Raw genomic sequence first — 23,360 nt, 5'->3', positions numbered from 1 at the left:
TCATGACAAAYTGCCTGCAATTTCTTTCATATTTTTGTCTGTTATGCTTTTTGACTGGCTATCATTTATATTATTTGACTTCTGAGCTGTAGCTATTCAGTTGTGCATTTTATAACTTTGCAGTGTTGTCAAATTAACTTATTTTTCAGTGTTATCAGTAGTATGTTCTTCCTCAATGTAGAATCCTGTAGTTTTTGCTGGATAACTTTTCATACATGAGGTTATGTGATTTCCTTGCATCATTTATTAAGCAAACTATACCAAAAGGCCATAAATGGGGTTTTTTGTTTTAGGTTTTGATGCAAGCACAGATCATCTACAGTTCCTTTTTTTTTTTTAATGACAGAGAGACAGGACAATACATGTTGTAAGAGAGCAATTTAATAGGGAAATAGAATTCTGTTTGTATGGAAACAAACTCTTTTAGAAGAGCAGTGTTATAATGTATTTATTGAAAAAAACAACTGATTTAAATATTAGGAAAAAAACTGTCTTATAGTTCATTCAAAAACACTAAAATTTCTAAATAATGGTTTTGTTCATTACCTAAGAACACAGAAAATGCTTTAAAACAACTGTGAGACAGAACTGATAGAAATTAAGTTTCACTCCAGCTCATTTCAGACAAATTGCAGATAATACAGGGATGCTGCTGTAACATGATTTAGCCCAGCAAAAGCTTTTGCTTTGTTAACAAACTGTTAACCATTGGAGAGATGGGAGATCTAGGCTCAGATCTCCACTTTGAAAGATAATGATTGCTCCTTACATAGCTTTTGTCCAAGGCTGATGCTCCATTCTGAGTTGCAGCCTGGTCCCTAAGGTCAGGTGTCARAAGGCAGAGTTTAAAATGTAGTGCAACTCTCAGAATACAGGTGACTGAAGTGTGCTAATTGATGATGCTAATGTGCTTGAAAAATAGGGTATTTTCCTTCCATGTGATTTTTGTGGTAACAGGGAATACTTTCAGATTCTGGTTACTCTTTGCTGCTGCTGCTYCTTTATCTGTGTCCATTTTAGTATCTGCAGCCCTTTCTTTTAGTTCCTTTCCTTACTCAGCTTAACCTCAGGCTTCGCATTTTAGCTCATATTGCTAGCATGCACTAAGACTGCATGGTTTGAATTCCTATTCATGTCCAGGCATAATAGCCAGCATCTCGATTCGCTTTAGTCTATCATTTCCTATGCTTGTGGAGTCTCTGCTGGGAGAAAAATCTTTGTGCCTGTATACTGCCTTAACTACAACTAGTTAAGGTACTCAAGTAAACATCCCAAGGTCTTAGGATGGATTTGAGTTGTTTGAGGACAGGAGTCTTGTCTTTTTGTTCCAGGGGATTAACTTGCTTCAAGATAAGCTCACCTGTCCATCTTGCCTCCTTCTTCAGATATGTGAGAAATATTTAGGGAGGAGTAGCAGCGGAACAGGAGAGAAGAATACTTTGATCCAAAGAATAGATTTAGTTTTCCAGTGACAATGGGCTAACATTGCATATATTGTTGTAGATGCTACACAGATTTTTAGGATGTTGAGGGGAAAGTGTGTAGGTGTTAAAGTACAGGAAGGAAAAAAAAAAAGGAGGCACAATAATTACCTTTCTTGGTTTTTGAAGTTAACAGTCTTGGTTGGTTTAATTACAGATATGTCTCCCACTCCCACCAGTAACATTATATAGCTTGTAAAGAATACATTCTGCTTTGTAGCAAGTTTCAGTACTCTGAAAAATGTATTAGTAAGGCAACACTGCCTACGTCCTCCTTTCCAAACAGGCATTTACCCTCTATCCACATGAGGATGGAGGTCCTGCATTTTTAGGCAAAATACTAGTGATTACAAGCCTCAGGCTTAGATTACTTAAGTAAGCTCCCACCGCCAGCTCCCTGGGATATCTGAGTGACTATAGCACATCTGTACTGCAAACAGAGTAAGATGCAGGGATCCTCAGACTAGAGGCAGTCTCCTCTACTAAATCAGTATTGTATAGTGCAACAGTGCATGGATATACCAGCTGAAACTTCAAAGTATTCAACATGTATTTGTGCAGTGCTACATTTAACTAAAGCCCTTTTTCTTTCTTTGAAAGTATAAAACTTTAATTCTTGCCTCAAATGGTAGGTAGAATCTGAATCAAATATTTCTATCACTGTGACTCCTTCTCCAGAGTTAGTCGGATTGTTCTGTCACCTCATAAAATGGGAGTGGGATCCCTCGCTCCACTATACAAAGGGGATAAAATACTTGCGTAGGAGTCTTTTCTGTCAGAGCAAAGTCTTGGATGCAGAATTTACTTTCCAGGATACTGAACTATTAAGACAAGGAGTTTGTAAAAGACTAATATCTGGTTTAGTGAGATTATTTCTCTTTAGCTATTCACTATTGCTTAGATCATTTTTCTGGAGAGAGACATACAAAGTGAGACAATTCCTCTTCTCACACTGTCTTGTCTGGAGTCTGATTGGTAGAGTGCTCAGAGAGTGCCTGCTACATTGGACTCTGGTGGGGTAACACCCAATTTGAGATTCTTCTCAGCAAATAGACTGTGAGCAGCTCAAAACAAACTCACGGAACTAAACAACATTGAGGCTCTCAGCTCCATGTAAATATTTCTTTTGGGTACAGTCCAAATACCAGCTACATGATTTTGTTCTGGAGAGTTTAGCACTTGCATTGCTATTATACGTAAGTTTTCTTGTTTAAGGGCCCACTCTTTTTGACTTCAGAATATACTCAGAGTCATATACAAGGGAACCTACAAGACATGAATTGTTTTCTTCTGTTCAATCTGCAGAAACTTGTAAGCTAAACTGGTTAAAAAAACAATTATTAGCCATCATTGCTGTATGACATTGTTTTTCACTATATATTTTTTAAACAATTAAATAAAACACAAACACTCTAATCACTTTTCTGCTGTTTATCGAATCGGTCCAATAAGGCCTTCCATATGCTGCCTGGGATTGTTTGGTGTTTGTCTATTAGAGCCTGGACTGCAGTCTTTGTCTGAAAAGAGAAGAGAAAGTTGGCCTTTACATATTTGCTTATGCAAGAAATAACCACTATAATCACTGTTCTCTTGCCAGGGTTTCCAGAGGTATTGGGAAATGCACACTTAAGAGCTACTTAAAAGAAGTGTCATTTATATTAGCTATCTATCCTAACAACATTTTCCTTTAAAAAAAGGAAAAAGAACATTGATTGCAGTTTGGTAAGGCTCATATTAACACTTACCAGTCCTGGGGGTTACTAATTTACTAGCTTTTAATACATACACACATTAAGTCTGTGCAATCTTCAACCCTGCAGGTTTTCAAGAGCACTGGATAAAGCTTGACAAACCTGATCCTATCTCATGTCTGAGCCTACTGTGACCAAGAGGTTGGACCAGGGACCTCCAGATGTCCCTGCCAACATGAATTCTTCTATAATTTTATCACACTCAGCATATACATAATAAGAGAACTCATAACTACAGTCTGTTACTTTTTAGTCCGCATGTAAGTCAAATACAAGTCTGTGACAAAAATGAATAAAATATTCTGTGTCTCCAGAATCTCCATCTCTTTTGTTGTTTTCCTAATATATTTAAATTTGAAATAAAGATAGCTAAGTACTACAGCGATCTGTTCCAAAGTAGTAGTAAAATATCACTGGGAATATAAGTAAAGAGTAGCTAAGCTTTTCCTGACAGTTTTTTAACTAATATTAGACACAGCCACACCTACTTTCACTGAAGTAGATGGCCAAACTCCTGACTTAATAAAGCAAATCAATTCAGWGAGCATTTTAAATTTCAGTTTAGCAAGTATACAAAATACTGTTCCCACAAAATCCAAAACTATGGGTAAGCATAAGGATCATTTTAGAGTTAATCTTGCATGCAGCCTCCTAAACCTGGTAGGCAGAAACTCCACAGCTTGCTGGGACAGTTCTCTTGTAACTGAGAAAACCTGTCTTTCTGGCTTCACTGTCATGAAGCCCAGAACAACCTGCAGCAGATCCTTTGAAACCAACAAACAGAAAAAAAGCTTCTTGCATCTTTTCTGGCACAGCAAGGTGATTTTTCACTTGATTAGATCAGTGATTCCTAACCCATGTTTTGGTCTACCTGGACCGTAGAAGAATTTTCTGAATAAAGCCATCTTTCATCTTCTATGAAAAATTTTAAAAGTGAATTTTCTGTATAGAACAGTAATTTGAAAAATATCTAAACTGTACATCTACAAAAGCTTTTAGGCACCTAACCCTGACTGATTTCATCAAGCTATAGGTACTGAAAATATTTTTGCATTTGAGATGTGAATGATTTAAGTCTTCCTTTTGGCAATGGGACTGAAGCTCTTACGGAACTTATCTATGTTTCTAGTGCCCTATGTTCTTTAGGGAAGATTCTTGTAAGGTATTTGTTATATACGAAGTTTATTTTTCTACGTACTTCAAACTGAACTTAAACATAGTTTATATCATTTCAGGTATCAAAGTTATCAAAATGGAAGAAACAAAGTTAGTGTTCCAAGAATATAATAATCACACATTCTGGAAAGATAACAGCATCCCAAATAACTGTTACTGGGTCAGTATGTACTGGTAACTATCTGCACATTGTACAATCAAMCATGATCCATTATATTAACACTGTCCATTATATTAACAAGCTAGTAAAACTGTACTTGTCTTTAATCAACCGTACCAAAAAAAAAAAATAGTTTCAAGTGCATATATAGTAGAAGACAAAGTATGCAGTTCAATATTGCAGGGAAAGCTAACTTACCTTTTCAACTAATTCCTCAGTAGTTATATTTGGATCATAAGGAATTGGCTCCCCAATATATGTGCGTAATTTAACTGGAATTCCTCCGTATGGTGGAGTAATTGGCAGTCTAGTACTTTCATATAAGTGTCTTAAAAATCCTGTAATAGTTTAAGGGGGAAAAGTAAGATCATAGTGACAATAAACACAATCCAAATTTGAAACTGATAGATTTGGAAAGAATCCTTTAAAATGCTTTTTTCATTTGACAGTCAAGAAGAAATTGCAAGATTTTGATAACTGTCCACCAAAACAAGGAATGACAGAATTAACAGATTATAGAAATGAGACTACATTAAAGAACCATATCACAGAATACACACTAGTTACACCCTTGCTAGATAGCGCAATATTTGAGATACCTCTGACCCACAGTAGGCACGTTAAAGAATCCAGAGTAAGCAAAAGTCTGAAAAGAAAAATCTTTGAGAGAAAAGTGAAGAAAACATTTTAAATGCTTAAAATATATTTTAAAATTCTTACTTCTTTCTTTAAACATCCTATATCCTTCCCGGACATTTTGAGTATACATTGGAATGATGGGCTATGGGATCAAGAAAAGCAAAAAGGTGAAAATCTTATACCATGTTTGAATTTATGTTTTAGTGCCTGATAATACAGATGAGAAAATTCCTTGCGTGTAGAGGATAATTATTGGTTGGCTAGATAGCAAACATGGAATTTTCTTATCACTGAAATGCTTAGGGCTTAGTATGTTGCACTGCAATGGGAGTTTATTATATTTTGAACTTATCTTATAATGCTGCATTAGGAGTTCCAAAATTCTAATAGTTTATTAACATTTACACTTCAATTTGAGACAAATGCACCCACTAAACATTTTTCTTAGGCATGACTGGAAGGGAAGACAGTGTGCCATTTGCCATCTGCCAGTATTTTGCTGATCGCTTAGACGCCTCTACAAAGGCTCAAGTCTGTTCTGCCTAATCAAAACAAGGAATCAATAAGCTTTTTCATACTGGGAATAAATTCCTTTATCAGCAAGTTGTTCTGTGTTTTCAATCTTCCCATTTTGAAAGCCCATTCTGGACTTCAGAACTCTTACCTAAAGACTGCATCAATGAAACTGGTATGTTTCCAGAAAAACTTCTAATTCATTTCCCAAATGTACAAAAAGAATCAAGTAAAATATGCTGAATGACAATGAAACATTATTTCTGCCATGGTGAAAAACAGTAATTCAATGTCCTCTGCGCAAAAAAAAATTCTAACTGCACAATTCCAATTTTGCATATTTATTAAGAATCATCAAATTTGACACGGAGCTGTCAAATGTAGATTTTCACACTGATACAGGTGATCTATATAAGCCTGCAGAGTTTGTACATCTCACATAATGATATTTCTGGTGATAATATATACTATTTAGAACAGAGAACAAATACTAATGCTGTGTTTCCACCATTAAGTCTGCTTGTCATTCATTCATACATATATGAAATATGCATGTGTTTTTATTTKGGGGAAAACATTGAGCAGGGCTAACCAAAACATCAAAAATTATTTCTTTTTTAAATGTAAAGGTTAATTTTGAAGAAAAGACACATAACTTGATAAATGTGTTCTATGGGGAGAACCCAAGGACATAATCACTGAAATACTGGGAAATTATTCAACCTTCAATAAAGGAACTTAAGCATTACAAATACTATCTTCTATTAGACTGTCTTTAGAAAGCTAGTGTCTGGCAATTTTTAAAGGTAACTAAAGCTTAAAAGGCAACCTCCCAAGAGAAGGCATTTCTTAAGATAGCATTGTGCTGGTTTGCACTGCTTTTAACTTTTTTTCCTCATTTGTAATATCTTATTAAAAATATATATATATACATATATTGTGCCATAACATTCCAAGACATAGGAAAATCAGTACTGCTCTCATATAGTTAACTGCTACCTGCCCTCTTTTGGCCTTCTAGGATCAAATGCGGGACGCGGAACCTAGAGCTGTGCTTAAGCCTCATTTTCTTCTATAATTTGCTTGCATTTCTATTTGTGAGTCAGACACCCAGACACATCCTTGTCCACCTATATCACACATGGAAGATAAGCACCTTCAACTGTTCCTTCATCCCCTCACCTTTTACTGCAAAAAAAGAAAAACAAAGCAGAATTCTTCTTTTTCAACACACACAACACTGCATCTTTATCTATATTGGAACAAAGAGCATTTTGCCCATGATACAAAATACATGGTATCATACCTCTCACTCTCTCCTCACCCTCAAATATTCAAATCTACAGTTCCCATGCTCTTAAGTTACATCTTGCCTGCTGCAGCATAGTGCAAAAGGTAGTTCTGGGATGGGAGAGAAGGGAAGAGATCAAATAAGCATGTACGTGCATCAGATGTGCTGTCTTGTTAAGAAACTCAGCTGGTAGGGGCAAGTAGCAGGTTCCAGTTTCTGCTCTCAGAACCGCTCCTTACTTTTTCCCGCAATTTCTTACAGTATGAGCACTATAGCAGTTATAGCATAGAAATCTACATGAAAAATGGAGTATGTATGAGCCGTTGCAAATGACCTGCTGTTTCTGCTGCAGCTAAACTGGTATCACTATCCTGGGATGCAGTATAGCACAGTACACAAACCAAACAACTATTTATTTGTAGGCAGACAGATGGTTAAATCCTCGAGGGTTTAACCCTCAAGGGTAGTTCCAACAATGCAAGTGCAATCGGAATCACATTTTTCATCTCAGGTGTTTTAAGGGGTAACCACATAAATCTCTCACAGGAAAACAAAAATGGGGTCTTTCTTTTTTCTGAAAATATCATTACTACCATGATCATGATGATAGAAACTACAGAACTTCAATCGAACAGCTGTTTTCAGCAAGGTATCTTGGACAGACAGATGGAGAAGGGCTAGTGGTTATTCASTAACTCCTCCCCCCCCCTTCAAAGTTATTTTTAGACTCTCTTGCTGACTTTTTGGACACAGACTAATATCTTGATTAAGCTTCTCTTCTTTTCCTGTGCCTGGAAGTGTAGTTATAGCTTATCTTAAATAATCTATGTTACTGATATCATAGTAAAAGATTGGAAGGAAAATGAACTACTTTAACATCCTGTTGAGTAAAGTCAGAAAGTCAAGTTTCTTATCATATAAGCTCAAGAATAGAAGTCATATTACATCTCTCAACTCTCACAAACATTGCTATTTTAAAGGCACTGTTTGCAAGGAAGTTCACTAACACTGTATTATTGGTTTATACCTTTCACTTGGAATGCATCTTATAAGAATTAACAGGGATTCTAAGAAAAATAACTTGGATGCTATGTATTTTTTGTAGTATGTCTCACTGAGCCATAAAGTGCAGCTTTGCAATTTGTCTGCCTAAATCTAAAATCATGTGTTCTGAATAGGGAGGTATTTAGTTCATCAAGTCTTTCCACAGCAGAAAGCAAGAAGGCATTCAGTTTTGGTTCATCTTATCTGTTTCTCAAAATAAGACCTTACTTAGATAATAATCCCATTGGAAAAAAACTTATGCAAGTCTTTTGGACAAATAAGGGCAATTATGTGTCTTTATTGACTTGGACTATACTCCTTCTGGAGGGCAGTCCTTAGGCAGCTACAGAACAAGAACAAACTCATTTCATTATTGTAATCAAAAAGAAAGAATGCTGTAAAGTGCGTTTGGTTCATAGGATGGTTGCTACACTGTATGTTGGACAAGGCTCTGCTAGTCTTCTCTTGCTTTTATTCCAAATCTGAGCAAGTATTAGCAAAACATGTATTAATTGGTACATTACAAATTGAGCTCTGTTTATTTTTAAAAAAGCTCTTAAGCTTAGAAGATTCTATTCCCAGACTTCAGTCACCCTATGAGACTGGTTTGGGCAGTATTGAAAAGGATGCAGCAAAAACGAACAGGAGAGATCGAACTCAAACTTGTCAACAGATGGAATCCAGTTGCTACTATGAGACTAACTTTATGTAAGAAGCAGTACATATGGTTAATACTGTTCTCTCTACTGGTGAAGTTTGGTTCCTACAGTTAAACAGTACTTCTTTTTTTTTTTAAGTGTCTTTTTCAATCTAATGTATTTCTGATCACAAATTACAGAGAAATACCAAAAGTGCCCAAAACTCAGTGGAGGCTGCAAGCCAATTACAGTGATGCCCACCATAGTAAAATCCAGTCAGAATTCCTGATCATAAGCAAACATGAATGAGTGTATTCAGACAAAGAGGAGTAATAAGAGCAAGACACACTGTAAATGTATCCCTCAAGTGTGACGGGAGATAATCCTCTCTGTGTCCTCCAGGTAATAGACAGTCCAACATAGGGTCTGTTTTACCAGACAGGGTAATATAAATCACCATAAGGTAGCTTGAAAGACAAACAGGAAAATGAAATTATTAATAATCGCTCAACTTACATAAAAAGAATTCAAGTATATTATTTTATATAAAGTCATAAAAGGAAAGATTGTAAGGGAATTCAAAATACACATCCTAATTTGACTAGGTTTATTCTATTCAGATTCTTGTATTTTCCTAGTAGTGGTGGTATACAAGCCCTCACAGTATATTAAGTATTGTGACTAACAGCCCTCACTTTTGAAAAAAAGGAAGGGAAGGAGAACAGAAGTACAAAACTCCGAACTTTTACAAGGCCACACAGCAAGATAGACAAAGAGCTGAGAATAGGACTCCCTGCCTAAAAATACTTTATCCACTTGATAATCCCCTAAATTTATTCTCTGTTTAGTTATTCCCTTACAAGTTTTCAAAGGCAGACAGTTATGAAAAAATATCAACCTGAAACACATATTTTGCAACCCTAGGTACTATTTAGTAGAAGCTTCTGAGAAAGGGATCAAAGGGAAGTTTAACAAGCAGCATTTTAGAGGAGATAAGAAAAAGAAATAGCTATGCAAAAAACTGAAAGGAGTAGTGAAAAGTTCAAGTTTCATGTAAAGAACTCAACTCCCAGTACAGATACTCTTACATAGCCTGAAAATGATTATATTAATTTGGAAGACCAAAGAAGAACACTGCAGTAGATGAGATATTCATGAGAATAAAAAGAAAAAACATGATTTTGCAATTCTTGAGAAAGCAGTAGCATAATGCTCATGGCAGAACAGACAGAACCTGGATGTATGTTACTAATGTCCCACACAAAGATTGCTAGATGTGCTAAGCCTAATCCAAGACAGAAAACTGGGCCCTAGTTATGATGATGAAAATGGGAAGTGGCAGTTACAAGAAAAGACAGGTAGTTATGGAGTTACTGTTTCAGCTTTATGCCTTCCAAAATAAAATTATTTCTCAGAGACTGTCTCAGAGAAACAATCTCATGTGTGGAACTACATGGAGGAAGTCAGAGACAGCGGTGAATGTTTGTGTTTGTAGATCATCATCCACACGGAAAAATATAACTGAAATTGTGGCCATGTGTTCATTAGCAAAAAGTGAAAACTAGTAGAAGTATTTATGCAGTGGAAAACAGCCAAAGCTGAGGGTCTGACATCAGCACCGTATACATTTTAGTGTTTCTTTTTTTACTTAGAACAAACTGTAGTCTAGTACCATCAACTGAAAGCCCACTTCCAGCTTAATAAGGCTGTACATCTGCAGCACATCTGCTGTAGTCTTCACCAAAAGGACTACTGTTCATGTACACTGAAACCATACCACGCATGTTCATGAAATCACTGTAAGTGGGGAAATGGGAAAAACTGTTCCAAAAGTACACTCCTGATCCAAACTGAAACACTGATTCAGACACACGTTGTGCTAGTTGATGAAATCTTTCATAAATGTGAAGAAAAGCCAGGGTTAGAACAAATTCCTGGACTCTCAGAATCACAGAATGGTTGAGGTTGGAAGGGACCTCTAGAGATCATCTAGTCTAACCTCCCTGCTCAAGCAGGGTCACATAGAGCATGGTAGACAGGACACTCTCATAGAACAGAGGAGGAAGAAAGAAAAATAAGAATAAAGCCTTAAAAATCCATAAGGAAATGCCTAGATGTGTAGAAGAAAAAAAAAATAAGAGAAATGTAGTTTAGTAGTCTAGTAGGATGAGAAAAAAAGAATCAAATGTTACAGCAATATTGAGAAGAAGGACTAAGGCGTAAATTCGTGAACTGTGGTCAAGATAAGAAATTAGATGCCTGCATGAGAGTAATATTGTTTCATTTCAACACAGGAGGAACCAGGCAGAGATTCATCCAAGATGGAACTTTAGAGGGGGATGTTTTGCAATAGTCAAAAAAAAGCTGTACACTTCCATAATTTAGCTCAGCTGGTTAGAGCGTGGTGCTGCTAATGCCAAGGTCGCGGGTTCAGTCCCTGTATGGGCTATGCTGAGGGCTGGACTAGATGATCTTCAGAGGTCCCTTCCAACCTTACCATTCTATGATGATAAAACCTCTTCTGCCTGTATATTGCTATTCTTGAGGAAGATAGGGAAAGAGGAAAGACAAGGGAAGAGGAAAAGAAATCTTTACTCTCAAACGTTTTTCTTCTGTCTGAAAGATTTCCTAATAAACCTCCTAAACTGCATTTTATAATGAAACATAGATGCAAAAAGCATAAACTGGGATGGTAACATATACTACTCACCACTTTTGCATCTATAGCCACTTGAGCAAAACCTTTCCGATTTCCCCACATGAGCTGGTAACTTTCATCACTGAATAGTGCTTCTCTAACCCCACCAGGTGAGATAGATACCAAGTGTCCATTCTTCAGTGCACTGAGACACTCCTCCCTTGTACCTGGCATAATACCAGTCACTTCCAATAATAATTTAAGTCCTGTAATAAACAATTAGCAAATACATATTATTGTAACATTAAATCATAAATATTGCTTCCATGTAACAAGATTACAGCTTAACGAAAATCTAATGGCTGTATATTTGAAATAAGGCAAATTTGTATGAAGCCAATAAAACATACACAGAGTAAATAATGGCAAAGTGGCAAATGTGGGACAACATTTTTGCCCAAATATTATCAAGATGAACCAGCTTAGTAAGAGCATCTCCATAAGCTAATGTCTGTGTATGCTATTTGCCATAATTTTCAAAACACCAGCCATGCAATGAAAACTAGTGACTCAAAGCTGAAAATCTGAAAATTAACCTCTACCATCCCTCCTTTCTTTTAAATATTTTAAATACAAAAAAATATAAATTTTAAGTACAATAAATATTAATACAAAAAATAAGTACCTGTAAAGCATGGATTTTTAGTGTTCTTTTAAAATGTAATGTTTAATATTTCATGCTTAGTTTTATGCAGTTAAATTGCAAACTACTAGAGACTGTCAAACTTAGCAGTTCTATGACTCTTAAGATGCATGAATGGCAAAGTTTAACAGGGCATTTTCAGTATTGGCTGAAGAGTTGGATGAATCTCCTTCACTTATTTCAGTAACTGTGATTTCTACAAAAGATAGATTTAAAAGCATGGAGAACAGCACTTTGTTATATTATGTTCACACTTTAAACCTAGAAATTCTAAACTCTCATAGAGAGCTTCAGGAGACAAGGTTTTCCCTAATCTTCAAATTCACTGTACCCAACAGCATTGTTTGAAAAGTAGCTATTTATATTAATAAACGTAAACAACTATGTACAGTCAAAACTGGTGTCTAGCGCTGCATTTTTGACAAGAGTCAGCAACAGAAACTCTGGAAGATAATGTTAGAGACTGATCTTGTAATTGCATGTTACTTAATCAGTGTGTCTTATTTGATAGATTTTTCTATCAAAGATACATTTTGACTTTGTCTAATCCCTTTGTGAACTCAYCTATATTTTTTATCCTGTAGCTATGAATGTCATAGCTTTATTAAGTGAAAAAGTTCTTCCTGTGCTTGGCTTTAAAATTTTTGCCTGTTAAGAATTACARTGCATCACGTGAAATTACTACAAAGGAGAGTGATCACTTCTTATTCATCTTTTCCATTTACCCAGAATTTTATACCCTTCAATCGTGCAAAACTTCTGTCCTATATAGTCTCCTCAAGGGAAGTCATTCCATGCCTTTGATCATCCTTGTTGCCTTTTATATATCTCTGGTATCTTTTCTACTTTGCAGCTTTTTTGAGATAAGGAAATCAGAACTTCATGCAGTACTCAAAATGTGAATTTTGAGCAGCATAATAGTATTTTCTGTTTCTTCTCTTCCTGATATTTCTAAACTTCTATTTGCCTTTTGGCAATTGCTAGGACTTTAGCTGACATATTCCTAAAATTCTCTAGAGAATTTAAAGTCTACTTGTGTATTTATTATATATGTAGTTAGACTTGTTTTCCCTCCTTTGTGCATTGCGTCATATTTAAAAGTTTCATTTGCCATTTTATCAGACAGTGAGTCAGTATTGTTAAATAACTATACTGTCTGTGTGAGCTTTTATTACCTTAAAAAAATGGCAACATAAGGCCTAATCACCTCACTATTGATCTAGGTTTTGATTATGTTCAATAACATAGGTGCCAGAAGAGATCTCCATAGGTACACCTTGTGAATCCTGCTTCTTTTGGAAAATAAACTATTTATTTCTACCCCTTTTTTCCCACCCTTTARCCAGTAATGAATTAATAAGACTTCTCCCATGACAGCATAATTATTTCAAAAGATTTATGTGAAGGACTTGGTCAAAAGTCTTTTGGAAACTTAAGTACAGCCTACGCTCAAGAGCATTTTTTTCAAAGAACCTACTTATGAATTTTAACTTTCCTCTGCAAAAAGTAGGTAAGTATGGTAGAAAGGAGGACAACTCTTTTTACTATTACTTTTAGCCATGTTTTTTACTAATTTAAATAATAGAGAAGCCTGATTTCCATAATTTGTAGTCCTTTTTACTAGATGCCTTTAGTATCCTTTTGTAAGTTGACACCCTATTTCCCACCTTCCATTCCTTTAGAAAAAACACAATTCAAGCAATAGGTTGTGTACACATCAGTAGCATACAAGTTCTACAATTTAATTATTTTAGAATTTTAGAGTATAGTCTGATTCTGCTAATGTTACTATATATTTATAATTAAAAGCTCTTCTATTGACTCTTCAATTTGAAACAGTACCTCTCATTTATTCCTTAAAAAAAAGAAGTCTCCAGTTCAAAATTCTGCTAAGTTTTATTTTCCTTTTGGGTTCCTGTTGCAAASCAGCATCTCTTGATTTTCTTGCAATTATTTATTTATTTCTCTTATAACATGTTGAATCTGAGGGTGTTGTGGTGGTCAGTATTACAGAGCTGCTCTTCAATAGTAAAATCTTGAAACAAGTTTTGTGCCCTGCTCAGGGCTAAATCTGTAACTGCTTCTCTTCTAGTGGATATTTGTTCAAAGAACACTCATTTTGTTCAAAGAATACTAATTGGCTATGTTCAAATATTTAGATTTGATGTCATACCCCACTGCAGTAGCTACCCAGACTAGAGAGCAGCTGAGTAATTAATCTCTCTACATTTACCAGGCTTTTCTGCCCTGACAATCCACTGCTGACCAGCCAGCATGAGGTCAGTAATATAGTTCTATCCTACCCTTTCTGTTTAGTCATGAAATTTCATCCCAAAGGAATTAAATWATGTCTGTTTGTTGTTTTTGGAGGTGCTACTAGTGTTTTTATAAGCTTTCACTTAAAAGAAATGATATKCTACCCTGTTTGCGCTTCTCCATTTACCAGTCTGTTCCTTATCTTTTTGCTTAAAAGCTCTCTTCAGATTGTAATAGTTGATAACTTCACCAAAGCCAGCAATAGGCAGAATGAATTCAGAATGTTTAAATACAGGAAAACATGTTCTTACCTGGTAAACGAAAGACAAAATGGTCAGCTACTGACAGACAAAGTCTTTTTTTCCAAAGAAACAGCCTAGATAAAAAGTAGAGGTAGTCTATAGGAATGGCTCCATGGTAATATACAAGAATGCCTGGTCCTTCTGGTAGGTTTTCTACACCATGAAGCTCATAACCTGTATGGGATGTAAAGCAAGCTGTTTACTGTTCTTTACTGAATGTCCTTCAGAGGGACCTGTAAGAGCCTGAAGAGTAGCTTTTAAAAGAATTAAGTTCTACAGATACCTTTTGGTCAACAGCAAAGAAAAGGCCCCTCAAACACCACAGAATATCTATCCAATAGGCTGATCTGTGTATCAGTTAAATCACTAGATCAGACTTGAACCTGACAYTTTCCCCAAGTGAGTAGACTAAGTTAATTATTGCCGATTGTAACTTGTCCTAGTCCAAAGTATAATTAAAAAAAAAAGCACTAGTATGAAGCAGCTTCATCAGGAGAATGAGACACAAACAACCTGTCTGGATGCCCTCCTGAAATAGGAAGTATTAATCTCCATCCTGYGTCAGACAGAATTAAAGTCTGGGAACAGGTGGCCTTCCAGGTAAGTGTTCAGGTTAGGAGCAGTTGAGTTGGAGACCCTGCCATTTAGATTTGACTGAAGAAAACGTTCCCCTAGTTTATATGTTTAAGCCTAAAGCAGAATCCATTACAATGCCAAAGGCAGATTCTCACCACATGACAGTTATATACATTTCATTTCACAAGGGAAGGAATTTCCTGACAGGCATAGACTTCTATAAATCCCTTTCCTGGCTCTTCCTACATTTGATCTGAGCTGTAGGCATAGGCACAGAAGCCTAATATATACAAAGGCTTGTAACAACCAAGCACTCAGTTCCACCTTGCCTGCCTTCATCTCCATCCCTTCTACAGTTCCTATCATAAGCCATCCAGGGAGACGGCAGAGTCCAAGGAAGAGCTGCAGAAGATTTTATATTGCAGGAGGTTCAAAAATTAAGGGAAAAAGCTGTGGAGGAAGGGTAGCAACACAAAGAATAACATTTTATTCTTCAGCGTTAGGGCAGCAAAATTAAGTCCTGCTTATAGACTTAAACAACATCTGTGGGAAGAACAGGTACATAGCTTGCGGCTGATTTTCCTAGGCAGCAGGGTGTGTTGAAGTGCCTGAAGGTTGAGTATAATGACACTGAATAATCAGATTACTTTTAAATTCTGCCACAGTATAAATTTAAATGTGGTGTCTAATTATTTCTTTTCCATATAGCCCTTAAAGTTACTTTAAATGGTCATAACACAAAGTAGTTTTCTCCAACTAAAAATACACTAATTACATTTCCAGTTAGTTGTTTTGATTGTTCATTTAAGTGGGTTATGAACAGCTTCTAAACTTTAAAGAAATTATAAGTCTCCCTTGCAGTTAAGTTACTAGAACTAACATGAACACTGCAGTCCACTGTGATAACATAAACAGAGAAGTGCATCTTATTATTCACTTACAGAAATTTACACTATATAATCTCATTTCTCCCTTTCATTCTGTCTATTCTAAATTGTAATCAGTCTTTGGGGCAGCAACTTTTGCATTCAACACCACATGAAGTACAATATATATCATTTCTTGTACCTATYTGGAAGAAATCTAAAATTAAAACTTGGGTATATTTACTATCTACTGTAAGTCAAACCTTCAAACCATCATGCCATACTTGCCATGCCATATTCTTGCATACGTATCCCAGAAGCTTGCCACAGTTTTTCTTGCATTATCCCAAACATCACTCAAGGGATCTGCTTTTACCTCACTGTTCCTCTGATATATTAAAAGCAAAACATTAGTAAGGTAAATGAAAAAGAGGATTGTTAAAGGGACTATAAAAAAAATTAGTATTGCACTCATCATCAGTGAGAAGATGACCACATGAAGAAAATATTTCTCCAGGTACTCCACACCAGTCCATTCCTCCAGCATGTAAGCAAGGCAGCTTAGGTACGCCATAGGTATCTGCCCTGAAGCACAGGATTCTCTTCTACCTATCATGTCCTGCATGAAAGAGAACAAAAACACATCTGATTTCTGAGATCATGGAAGCTACTTAATTTAGAAAAAATATTCACTGTAAACATACCTACTGACTATAATGGTACAGCACAGTCGAACACTTTATCCCTCTCTGTCATGCTACGATAGCTGCTGGCAATTGCTATCCACAATTGCCTATAAAGGCCAATTAGATTATTGTAAATATTTATGGTTCTGTTGTACACAGCAAGACAGTAGGGACTTGGAGAATAAGTGGCAGAGTCCAAAAGTACTGCAGGGAACAATGAAAGTAGGCTACACAGCTCAGAACACTCTTCTTCCTAGCAGACCGGAAAGGCAATTGAACACTGGGGATTTGAGTAACTAAAAAGTCACCAGCTTCAGCAGAAACAGTTTTAGGTTAGACTTTTGGGAAATTCTAGAGGAAAATGAAGAATCATGCTAAATGGAACATATTCACTATCAAAACTACTTACCAGTAAGATTTTTCTGTATAAGTCTGTCTTACTTGATAGGAACTCGGATGAACGTAAGTAATAAATACTTTCAGCAGAGTTAGCCAAAAACACTCATACCAAAAGTCTTGGCTCTGCTGATCCTCTTCAGAGAGTCCAAACTAGGTTTCTCATTCCCCTTAATTGGTAGCTAGCAGGAAGTGAGGGAAATGAACAAAAGAGTGAGCAACTGAGCTGGATGAAGAGCCAAACTGCAAAAACCTGAATAGCTGCTGCTCCATCCAGAGGGCTAGAGGAGGTTGGGACAGCATTTGCTACTACTGGCAGCACCACAAATGGAAGCTACTTCCCCCCACCCACTCAAACACACACCCTTCTTTCAGACTTTYCAGGCCTAACAGAGGCCAACTAGGCTTCATGGGCCTCATGATACTTTTGCCACATACGAARCTACTTTGTCTATTTCTGTACCTAACTCTACCTAACTCTAGCTGCTTTACGACAAGTAATGATACCGCTAGAATGCAGCGGAATTCCAGTAGCTCTTGCTTATTTTAAGATTCTTAAGTACACTAACCTGAGATTTAAACACAACAACCACATACATTAATCCATATCTGAATACAGCTTTTATTTGGCTCACTCAGGTCATTGTTTAATAAGTAAATTTTTCCGGTCTAACTTCAGAACAAGTACAGACAAGAAACAAATCACAACTGCCACAGTGCCAAGAATTTAAGTATAGCAAGTTCAAACAGATTTTTCTGACTTTCTATCTCCAGCTGAGAATATCTGRCATATATATATACAAGTAAACCTATTATTCACTAACAACTCTAATTCCTGTCTTTTTATATTTCTCCTTTAAAAGCCCTGGATTTTAAAGCCTAGATCACTGGAAGTGAACTGGTATAAAGGACAGCTCCGATACCACATGCTGTCTTGGCTTGCAAAGCATAGGATGGCTGTGAAGACAGGATGGTTTCCAACCCAAAGAAACCAAACAAAATAGCTGGAAGGATATTAAATTTGAAGTGCAAAGGAAGCAATCGTTGTATTAAATCAAACTCAGCAGACAACAAACAAATGAAACCAATGCAGCAAAGACATTATGAGAATATATAATTGTTTATATGCTGATCATAGGTGCTGGACTAAGGTGTAAGAAGATCCAGAAATTCTCACTGAAAAGAGACTATCAATAGCACAAATGAAGCAAAATGAATAGTCTGTATCATTTGGATATTAAAATCTCTGCTTATAAGGTGTTTAAGAAGGATGAAGTTGATGGTGTGTAACTACTCTCTACTAAAGAAGTGATTAATTGTTTAAAGTTACTGATAAAAGTAAGAACTACAAATCCCGAATGCTTGCATTCTGCTGACAGGACCTAGGAGAAGGCAATATTAAGGGCTTGCCTCAGGCTACTGAATCAGAAATACAGAACTCTACTTAAGAGTAACTTGTTCAATCTGCAATGTAGGGAGAAGGAAGGGAGTGGATTATGTGTTGTTATGGAGACTCGGCACACATACTACAGCCAGTAGCAAAACTTAAAATTTCTTAAAATTACAGATAAGATTTCCACACACTTAATAATYGTACCCATTAAAAAGGTAAATATTTTGAAACCCTATGTATTGAGGGGATTAATGGCAATACATTGATCACTGACTGGAACCTGTTAATCAAGGGATTATATAATCCATCATTATTTTAAAAAGCCAGTTGAATTCCCACTGGCCTCCTGACATCCATTTTTAGTAACTCCTGAAAGATTGAGGAAAATCCCAMAGACTGACAGAGATGTAATATTATTCCAAAGTCTCCAAATATAGGAAACATGCTGCAGGTCTCATTAGACAGATAAATCACCAGCAAGATAACAGAAAAGTTGGTATGTGATGAATGTAACTGATGCCACTCATCATAATTTTGGGGAAAACTGATCTTGTTAACAAATGTACCTCCATTCTTTGAGGAAATTATAGATGTTTAATAGCTTATGCAGATGTCATATCCAYAGACTTTTAGTGGGGGCTTGTTAAAGGGTCACTTTAAGCCACATGTGAGCTGCTACTCAAAGGTGGTACACACCCTTCCACCAGCCCCTGACCATATGTTCTCACTGCATCCCAGTGCTGGCATAGCTAGACCTGGTACCAGCAGGACCAGCTAGCTCCCTGACAACTGGTTGACTGCATAAATGCTGACAAAAGCAAAGCCACTCTGGGAACAGCCCAAATTTAAATTGGCCTACAGTGATTATGAAAGTACATTGCTAATGCCTCTTAATATTTTGATTTAAAAAATAAAGCTCTTTATAATGGAGCACATATAAAATGAATAGTGTCATCAACTGGTATGACAAAAATGTAACCATCATTGAGGGAATTCCCATCAAATGAGAATTGTTTCTAAGTCCTTCATTATAAAATATCTTCAGAACTTCCTCCTATCAGTTGGATGCTAAACAAATTCCTCTTCTTCCATCCCAATTTTTACATAGCATAAAACTATATATTCAATTGGGAATGCTACATTTAACCTTGTTTGCTCACAGACCACACTATAGAGTAACAGTTACTTATTCATTTCTAAAGATGGACACCAAAAAAAAAATCAATGACTTAATTGTCCAAAAGAAACCTAAAAAACCTACACCAACTAGCTAACTGGGTAGGTGAGATGCAAGCTACATCATTCCAATTAAATCCAAGCCCAAATGGAGAAACAATAAATGACTGACTGAATAAGAAAAAGTTAGGACGAGTATGGATCTTACTGGTAGTTAGGATGCTCAACTAGGCTGCTCTTCCTGTCCAATAGTTCTGTTGAACACTACCTCCAAAATTTCAAAAGAAAAGAATGAACCCTGATCAGATTTTGGATTGTATGATTTGAGTCCAAGGTGGTAAACGCATCTCTCTGCAACTGTCAGTATAACATCATAGGACTAGTACAGGATAGGACTTCTCTTTCTGACATATTTTACTGCCTAGCTCTCCCAGCCTCTTGCTGCAGCCACAAACACAATTGTGTGTCACAAAGGAAACACAATTCCTTTTTACCAAACACTTAACAGAGAATATATTACATAACTATTTGAGTGCCTATTGCAAAGCTCTTACTAAAGACCTGCTTGATTATGCATTGAATGGAAATTTAAAAGTATTGCTGTAATATGTCTACTTGTAACTGTTCTGTTTTGCCGCAAGACTTGGAATTTTAAGGAGAAATTTCTCTCCTGTTTTTATCAAATATGAGCCAAAAATGTCTCCCATATTCTTTGATACTGAACATCTCAGAAAAGATTAACAGATAGGTATAGTGTTTTACAAGCAAATATTTTTTTCAACTGTCTTTATTTTTCTCATCTCATCTAGTGATGGACTTGACTTATTATTTGGAGTGATTTCATTTTCTTCTAGGTAACAACATCTATGTTGACATACAAGATGTTTGTTTTGGCTCCACCTATTAAGTATATCAAATTCCAGAGTAATAGCAGTATCTACAATGCAAAATTACAGGTGATGTCACAGAGAGAACTAATCTCTCCCTATTTAAAAGGGAGCTCCTTTTCCAACTCTTGTACTACAGTCTACCGTAGTAGACTTGTAGCACTGAATGAGACAAGTCTGAATGACTCTTGTACTACAGTCATACAGATCCTGAGCTCTTACTGAAGAAGCACTTGTTAATAAGGATAATCTTATCAGTTACCATTATAATCCCAGGAAATGGAAGAGCACCAACAAAACTGTCACAAGAGAGCTATGATAACAAGATTAAAACCTTTCAGGCATCTTTCAGCATTGACTGAAGTGGGGGAAACCTTCGTTATGATGCTCAGCTGTTAATTCTTGACAAAATGTTTAGTAGAACAGAATGGGAACAGTAGTATTAAGTAGCTGAAGACTTTTCTATACAGAATTTTGTGKTATCTGCTTTCTTGCAGAAACCTGCTCCTTCTTTCTATTCTATCAGCCTCAAGTGCTCTAYTTCACAAGGGAAATAAGACAGCAGTTACAACTCTGCATATTACTTGTCTTCTAAACAGGACTCAGGCAAAGACTTATTCAAGCCTTCTTACCAGTTCTGCAAGAGGAAAACACAAAAAATGGAAAATGAATATCTACTGAATAGCAAGATTTTGGCTACATGATTCAGATTATTCCCCTCTCTTAAGTAACATCAACTCTTTTACTGATGCCTAAATGGCCACAGAGCCACAATATTTCAGCATAAGACAACAATTTCAGTCCATACTCACTGAAAGTTTCTATGCTTGTAATTCCAAAATATTATGACAGCAAAGACCTCTCATATCTACACTGGCATCATGGAGCCTAAGTAGTACATAACTAGCTAACAGAAAAATGCCCTTTTATATATGCGTGACTTGCAGCAGGTCACTACAGTTTTGTGTGCACATAGTTGACACCTTGTTAAAAATTTTATGTTTCCTTTACATATCACATAACATTTTGAAATCACAGAATGGCTGAGGATGGAAGAGACCTCTGGAGATCATCTACTCCAAACCCCTGCTCAAGCAGGGTTASCTACAGTACGTTGCCCAGGACTGTGGCCAGACAGCTTTTAAGTATCTCCAAGGTTGGAGATTCCACAACCTCTCTGGGCAACAAATATTACTAACAATGTAAATGAAACTCCGATTTCGTGTTTTCCAGAACATTTTATACCAGTTCCATAAAATATTACTCTTTCACTGTCCTCCTACAACCACTTCACAGTTCTTGCCCAATTAAATCCACAGATGCTTCTATGTTTTTATAACTTTTCCTAACCACAAGCATTATCATCCCAAAACTGAAGGGTATATCCCCCTGAAAGTACTGCCCTGCAAGCAGAGCAGCTAAAGCGCACGGTTCTGCTACTTTCAGTGCATATTCCGTCTTTCCCACACACCAAGGCTGTCTCATCTAGACTGTTGTCTGACAATTATTCTTTTACTTTCTCAGCAAGTGCAATTATTATTAAATTCTCGTTCAAGTCTGATTCAACACAGGCAAATTAAGAACCACTACTGGTCAGGTAGGAATGCTGAGGTTTAGTTTCCAAAAATTTGACAGATACGAGCTAGAAGATTGTGTATGAACAGTAGGATCTGTATTCCATGGCTATTTGGTTATGCCCGTAATGCTCGAACACAGGTAGGACATAGCAAGCGCCAGACAGCTACATTTCCTCCTTTTGTTCACCCGGAAATGTCATTATTGTGAAAACTCGCAATTTTTCCTTAATTTCTGCCTTTTGCTCGCCCTGACAAGGGACCGTCGCACAAACCCAGCCCGCTCACAGGTAGTGCGGTTTCAACGTATCCAACTCCTTGCAGTAAAAATAGGCTGTTTCGGCCACGCGGAGCAGAGCGGAGCTCTGAAGACGCCTGCATCGAGCTCCTCGGTCCACCTACACGGATGCTCCAGCGCTGGCCCTGAAAAGTGAAGAAGCAAACTTTCCCCGGCAGAGCTCCCGTGGGGGGCAAGCAGGCGCCTCGCCTCCCTCCCCCGCGCTGCCGGACGACCAAAGAGCGGTAAAACCCGCCCGCTTGCCAGCGGAGGCTGCGCGCTCCCCTCGGTGCGGCCCCGGCGCCGGCCCGCAGCACGGCGGGGCACGGCCGCCTCGCCCGGCCCCGCTCTGCTCTCCCCTCTCCCGCCACGGGGCGGGAGGCCATGTCACCCCGTCTCGCGCTGCCCCGCGACGACGCCCCCGGACTCCGGGGCCGGGGCCTGCCCCCGCCCCGCCGGGGACGGTGCTCACAGGCTCCCGCAGCCCTCCTCACCTGCGCCCAACGGTGGCAGCAGTGAAAAGCACCCGGCGTCTCGGGCCCGAGCCCGGGATAAGCGCGCCACCGCCCCCGCGCCGCTGTCCGAGGAGGCGGGGCTCGCCGTGGGCAGCCCCAGTGGGTTCCGCGCCCACACCTCCATTTCTAATTCTTCACAGATAAAAATCCCGGAGCGGCGCTGCTCGCCCCGCCCGGCGCCGCTAAATGGAGGCGCCGCTTCCCGACGCGAGGCAACGGCAGGCAGGGGAGCCCCAAAGGCATCGCCGCGGGCCTTCAGTACCCCTCTGCCCTCCCGTGAGTCCCCCCGCCATCTTCAGTCCCCCCATCGCCTCAGCAACCTCATCGTCTCCACAGCCGCCCGTTGCCGTCTCCCCAGTGCTCCCGCCATTTCCTGCGCCCCCCCTCCTTTGCCCTCTCCCCTGCGCTCCCCGCGAGGGACC

At 37.8% G+C, this 23,360-nt stretch overlaps 1 protein-coding gene across 2 annotated transcripts; it reads right to left on the bottom strand.

The window, feature by feature from the left end:
• Window positions 1-538: 538 nt before the first annotated feature.
• LOC146591052 (DGAT1/2-independent enzyme synthesizing storage lipids-like) lies at window positions 539-22,938 on the bottom strand. Of its 2 annotated transcripts, none has more exons than XM_085313584.1 (7): window positions 22,918-22,938; window positions 16,323-16,653; window positions 14,602-14,766; window positions 11,404-11,597; window positions 5,289-5,349; window positions 4,767-4,906; window positions 539-2,998 (listed from the first exon to the last, which is right to left on the bottom strand). In XM_085313584.1, the coding sequence occupies exons 2-7, from the start codon at window positions 16,648-16,650 to the stop codon at window positions 2,894-2,896; spliced, it is 993 nt and encodes a 330-aa protein (XP_085169710.1). In that variant the 5' UTR covers window positions 16,651-16,653; window positions 22,918-22,938; the 3' UTR covers window positions 539-2,893. The 2 variants fall into 2 exon arrangements, with proteins under 2 accessions (XP_085169710.1, XP_085169711.1); XM_085313585.1 differs by lacking the exon at window positions 22,918-22,938 and adding an exon at window positions 16,743-16,922.
• Window positions 22,939-23,360: the final 422 nt, after the last annotated feature.

Source organism: Rhea americana, unplaced genomic scaffold (assembly GCF_003343005.1).
Source record: "Rhea americana isolate MKP2758 unplaced genomic scaffold, rheAme1 scaffold_39, whole genome shotgun sequence".
Classification (NCBI taxonomy): Eukaryota; Metazoa; Chordata; class Aves; order Rheiformes; family Rheidae; genus Rhea; species Rhea americana.
This window is presented reverse-complemented; position numbering and strand designations above follow the sequence as displayed.

Excerpts from the sequence above, each read along its gene's own strand:
- LOC146591052 (XM_085313584.1), bottom strand. The coding sequence starts at position 16,650 with ATGATAGGTAGAAGAGAATCCTGTGCTTCAGGGCAGATACCTATGGCG. Across the intron at positions 11,598-14,601 it reads TTTTGTCTTTCGTTTACCAG|GACTTAAATTATTATTGGAA; the intron begins GTAAGAACATGT and ends TGTTTATTACAG. Across the intron at positions 4,907-5,288 it reads TAGGATGTTTAAAGAAAGAA|GATTTTTAAGACACTTATAT; the intron begins GTAAGAATTTTA and ends AAACTATTACAG.